At 57.8% G+C, this 4,800-nt stretch overlaps 4 protein-coding genes across 4 annotated transcripts; 2 read left to right on the top strand and 2 right to left on the bottom strand.

Annotated features, from left to right (window-relative positions):
• Nucleotides 1-57: 57 nt before the first annotated feature.
• On the top strand, nt 58-472 carry SPRG_16753 (hypothetical protein; the record flags this gene model as incomplete). Its single annotated transcript, XM_012356110.1, has 2 exons — nt 58-74; nt 130-472. 2 exons carry the CDS (start codon nt 58-60, stop codon nt 398-400), a joined length of 288 nt encoding a protein of 95 aa, XP_012211500.1. The 3' UTR covers nt 401-472.
• A 756-nt stretch (nt 473-1,228) lies between these two features.
• On the bottom strand, nt 1,229-2,367 carry SPRG_16752 (hypothetical protein; the record flags this gene model as incomplete). Its single annotated transcript, XM_012356109.1, has 5 exons — nt 1,229-1,482; nt 1,535-1,776; nt 1,827-2,014; nt 2,063-2,119; nt 2,164-2,367. The coding sequence occupies 5 exons, from the start codon at nt 2,365-2,367 to the stop codon at nt 1,229-1,231; spliced, it is 945 nt and encodes a 314-aa protein (XP_012211499.1).
• Nucleotides 2,368-2,586: 219 nt separating this feature from the next.
• On the bottom strand, nt 2,587-2,788 carry SPRG_16751 (hypothetical protein; the record flags this gene model as incomplete). Its single annotated transcript, XM_012356108.1, has 2 exons — nt 2,587-2,646; nt 2,678-2,788. The coding sequence occupies 2 exons, from the start codon at nt 2,786-2,788 to the stop codon at nt 2,587-2,589; spliced, it is 171 nt and encodes a 56-aa protein (XP_012211498.1).
• Nucleotides 2,789-4,024: 1,236 nt separating this feature from the next.
• Nucleotides 4,025-4,438, top strand: SPRG_16750 (hypothetical protein; the record flags this gene model as incomplete). Its single annotated transcript, XM_012356107.1, has 1 exon — nt 4,025-4,438. A coding segment is annotated over one exon (262 nt), but the record flags the coding sequence as incomplete, so codon positions are not given.
• Between the last annotated feature and the right edge of the window lie 362 nt (nt 4,439-4,800).

Below are 4,800 nucleotides of genomic sequence, written 5' to 3'. Positions count from 1 at the left end.
GCGCCGTCGCGATTGCGGGCGGCGTGATGGCAGACGCCCCACTTCCGCATCTACTCGATGGACCCGCGCGCGCGGTGGTCGACACGCCGCAGACGACGCCGGATGCGCTGATCCAGGGACCGGCCCGAGCCTCTGGTTTGGCAACACGTGGCATCTCCAGGTGCCGCTCGAGCACATGACGGAAGGCTGCGTCGCGGTCTTTGAGCTGCTTCGGTACGACTACCACACGGACGGCCCGGAAGTGTTTTGCTGGACCTTCTTCCGCTTGGATCTGAGCAAGATCACGAGCGCGCCGCTGACGTTTGAAATGTACTCGCCGCCCGTGGACCCGTACAGCCAGATCCTTGCCCGCATGCCCGGCGACTCGTTCTTCCAGGCCGAGCTCAACATCTCGTTGTAGTTACTGGAGGAACCGATCATCTTTTCTATCGCTATATTTGATCAATGTACAAGCTGTCTTTCGTCGACAACAGAGCGCGTTCCCTGTACAAGAAAAGGCCTCAAAGCATATATGCAATTTGACTGTGATGACCATGACGATGAGAAGGATGTCGTCGGACAGCGAGGCGTGCTGGAAGGCTGAAGCGCGGGCCTTGACTGCGACGATGGACCAGCTCTCCCCGAGCTTGGGCTTCTTTACATTTTGTTTCACTAAGCGGAAATGGACAAGATGTCCTACCGGTATCTATAGAAAGGCCAGTGTAGCAAGTTTTGGCGCAAACTTGGTACAGTCTGTAATTCGTATTTGGTGACCGGGAACGCTCCTGCTTCCTCGTCTCATTTGACACAACGTGGCCATACCGAGGGGTCAATAACTCAGTGTGCTGGAACCTGCCACGTCTGCATGTACCCTTGCATGCAAGCGTTGGTCTTCTATTTACGCAGATTTCAGATGATCGGGATGGCATCTCTACGGCATGCTAGTTACTGGATGGTTTTGAATGCGGATGAAAATGAAAATGGTTTCTGCACACCGAAATATTCACAAGTTGTTACGAGTACCAACTACACTGGACAACTGCCAAGCCTTGCGCGAGCCTAGCAAAATGTGAAATCGAGAGCCGACCATGGATGGCAGCGTCCAAGGCAGGGCTCGTGCAGCAAGTTGAAGGACGTACTAGAGCATCACTTCAAGAGTGCCTTGCGATCGCCCGCGTCCCACGACTTCTCCAAGCCGGGCTGCTGGCGCCCGACGATCCAAGACGACAGTCAATGCGTTCTGCCATCGTCATGGGTCGCGGTAGCAAAGAGCCGGCTTGGCGATGGCGCGAGACGCGGTCGATCGAGGCAGCGGGAGGCTCTTGTCCTTGCACGAGAGGCCGCGCCGCGGTGGTCTTCGGTCTACACCAGATGCACGAGGACGACAAATTATGCATAGCATCTGGTGCACCGTCAGAGGGATCGACCGACAAGATGCCAATGTCGAAATTCTTGGACGGGAACTCGCGCAAGAATGGGTGCATGCGGTACTGCGTCTAGAACCTATGAGATACAGACGACCGATAAGGTGGTGTCTACCTCAAAGACGACGCACCGACGTTGATCGCTTCTTCGTGGCGCCGCACGCGTTGCAGCTCTTTGGACGCGGACAGACTTGCGACCTCTGCGGCCACGACGTTGTCGAGGCAGGCCTGCTGCACGATTGCTGGAGCGCCTTCCTGGACGCGACCAAGCCGCAAAACGGTGGAGACACGGCCCGAACCCGACGACACACATTGTGGCGGCGTGACGACGACAGCGTGACCGTCGCGGCCCAAGATGCCGTCCTTCAGAAGGCTTGCCACGAGGCTGTCGACGGCGCAGTTGGACGGCGCGCACAAGAGCACATGGGTTGGCTCGTCGGCCGCCGCGCACTTGTCGCCATGCGGATGGTGCGGGACTGGCCCGACGGCCCTTGAAGCAGCTTGATGCCGGGCGTCTCGCTTGCGACGAGGTTGACGGCCTTGCACTGGCTCGGGTCGGTTTCAGCCGCGAGACGCGCCCGCAACGGTGCTGGGATGCACGTGGGGTCGACCTAGTTTTATACATATCGAAAGGATGCTGCATGAAATCAACACCATACGTCGTGGGCAGACATCTCCCCATCCTGATGGACGAGCGTTGCCTTGACGGGAACGTCCTAACACGATCCATGAGCGACGACACACATGCGAACAGCAATACCTTGGAGGCGATCGACGAGGCCGCAATGGCGGTCGTCGAGCGGAGCGGCGCAGAAAGCAGCCCGGCTTGAAGGTGCGGCGGGATATCGCCGATGGAAGCGACCGCCATGTACTCCCAAAGGGAGGTCGTGACGCTCCCGATGGCCTTGAGCTTGATCGATGTGCCCACACCGTCCATCGAGCGAGGCAAGACCAGCATCTTCATCGCCTTGTCGTTGCACGAGCGGATCCTCGTCCGTCCTAAACCACGTGCATCATTAAGGCAACCAATGGTGACGCATCGTGACGCACCGCAAAATAGATGACGTCATGCAGCTTCGTGCCGATGCGAGACCGCGAACGTCACCTCGGTCAGCGTCGTCGCGCCGTGTGTTCCAGACACGACCCTTCACACGTCGCTCGCACGGAGCTGCGCATGTCGGGGCTACGCAAACGGGACGTCAATGCACGCCGAGACATCGAAAACGTACGCAAGGTCGAGCGCCTCCACGACGACGAGCAGCCCAAAGACGTACGTCTTGGTACTGCTTCGGCGACGTAGAGAGCGGCGGCGCGACTGGGAGTTCCACTTGCTTCTCGATACGAACCAAGACCGTCTCAAAGATGATCTCGGCGCGGAGCGTCATCCCGGACACCTTGTCGTCGCCTTGCACTCGCGTTGTAACCCGGTGAGCGGCGATGGACGCGGGACGGCCGCCGGCGGGGTATCGACGGCCTTGCGCGTGCCGGTGCGCGACGGCCGCCTAGTCGACGTCGTACAGGCTGGGGGCGGTCATCTTGATCTTCTTCACTTGCTCCTGCGATCGAACGTCTGCAATTGAACTTTGTCGGGGAGAAGCCAGATCGTGTTGTGTTCTTTTGGTCAAAACATGCAACTAATGTATGGTAGCGTAAAAACAACGCAATTTGAACGTGCGAGATCTGGGCGGTCCCACGGCTGCACCCTCCACGCAGAGGTTCACGACGTATCAAACGACAAGGGCCCTTGAATCACTCGAAACGAGGAAGATGCTCTCTCCACCACGTAAAAATCAAAGACTCGGCTGCAGTACCGGCCCAAGCCGCCATGTTGAAGCTGGCTCGGCAGGGTTAGGTGTTCTTCGACCACAAGCAGTCCTTCTCGCGGCCTACGGTACCCTCCTCCGAATCTTGGTATCGGTACTCTTGTGTGCGCTGCCTTTGTTGCTCACGTTTTCGGTGCCAGCCAGGATGTACAGTAGCACTTGGAAGTGCTCCTTCTGCTCCTTCCACTGGGCAGCATGGCGCTACTAGTACACGTACATCATGGTTGTGTGAGCGCAGAGACGGTAGACGTAATACATGAGTTTGGTTGTCGTTCTCGGTGAATGTGGAAAAGCTCAAGGGGAATCTCGCATCGGAGCGCACGGTGGCGCGGCTCGGTGGTGGCCCGCCGCTGCATTACCGGTATGCAGCAGCGGGCCACCACGAGCATATGCAGCCTGCATATGCCTCGTCCAAGCTTTGGATACTGCAAGCCCCATGCTGCGCAATGGCCTGCTGGGTGCCACTCTTGCGTTCACCACCCGACCGCAAAGCCGAGGTGGCCGCTGCCAACCCTAACTTTTTGGGGTATTCTAGACAAAAGACATATTCAGTGTATGAGAGGACTAAAAGAACGCAAGTTGAACTTGACAAAGTTTGTCTGCATCAAATGGCGGCAGCTCTTGGCGGCGGGTTCCCGACGACAGAGAACGGTCCCATGCCGATCTCTTTGGAAGCCCGAAACGAGCACCTACGACACACATCACGCGTACGACTGGCGTACTAGAGCACGGTCGTGGGTTGGTACACTCCACTCTCGCCTGTGCGTTGACCAATGTGTTGAAGGGGAACATAATTTTAAAGCAAAGTGATTTTCTTCCAAGCGCGATCTTTCACACTTTACTACGACAATACGACGACGGCCAAGGTTCTTGGGCCACACGCGAGGCCTACGATCATAGAAGACACCGTCGAATGTGGATGAAAGCGTCCACGGCAAGGCTCATGCGTCGAGTTGAAGGCCGTTGGAAGCAGTACGAGGGAGTACGTCGCGATTGCAAGGATCGTGCTCCAGCGCACCTTCAAACTGGGTTGTTGGCGCCGCTCCGCCCGACGACTTGATGCCACATAATGTTCTGCAGTCGTCAGGGTCGCGGTTCAAAGAGCCGGCTTGAGGTTGCGGCTTCCACGATCCCCGCACTCGTGACGCATTCGTAAGACGATCGAATGGTCGTCGGTTCACGGTCGGTCGGCCGCAGCAACGGGAAAATCTTGTCGTTGCACGAGCGAACGACGCGGTGGTGTCCGGCCTAAACAACGTGCACAAAAAGCAAGTTTAGATCCATCGTGACGCACCGCAATATGAACGAATCATGCAGTTGCCGTGTCCGGGTCTTGTTCTAGAAGAACGGGAAGAACGCTCGACCACTTGCGGTGCCGGCGCGCGGCATGGCGTCGATCAAGATAAGCGGCCGCGCTCTTCTCGTGTCGACCCACGACGTCCTCATCGCCCAAGGAGCACGACGTATGCACCGAGGCCCACCAGCAAGTCAAGACGTCAAGATGGGCGCCGCTCAAGTCGAAGGGCTGCTCCGAGCTGTCGACTTGAGAGGCGCCCATCTCAACGTCTTCGCTC

Source organism: Saprolegnia parasitica (assembly GCF_000151545.1).
Source record: "Saprolegnia parasitica CBS 223.65 unplaced genomic scaffold supercont2.378, whole genome shotgun sequence".
Classification (NCBI taxonomy): domain Eukaryota; phylum Oomycota; class Saprolegniomycetes; order Saprolegniales; family Saprolegniaceae; genus Saprolegnia; species Saprolegnia parasitica.
Note: the sequence above shows the minus strand (reverse complement) of the source record. Positions and strands in the feature narration are given on the sequence as shown.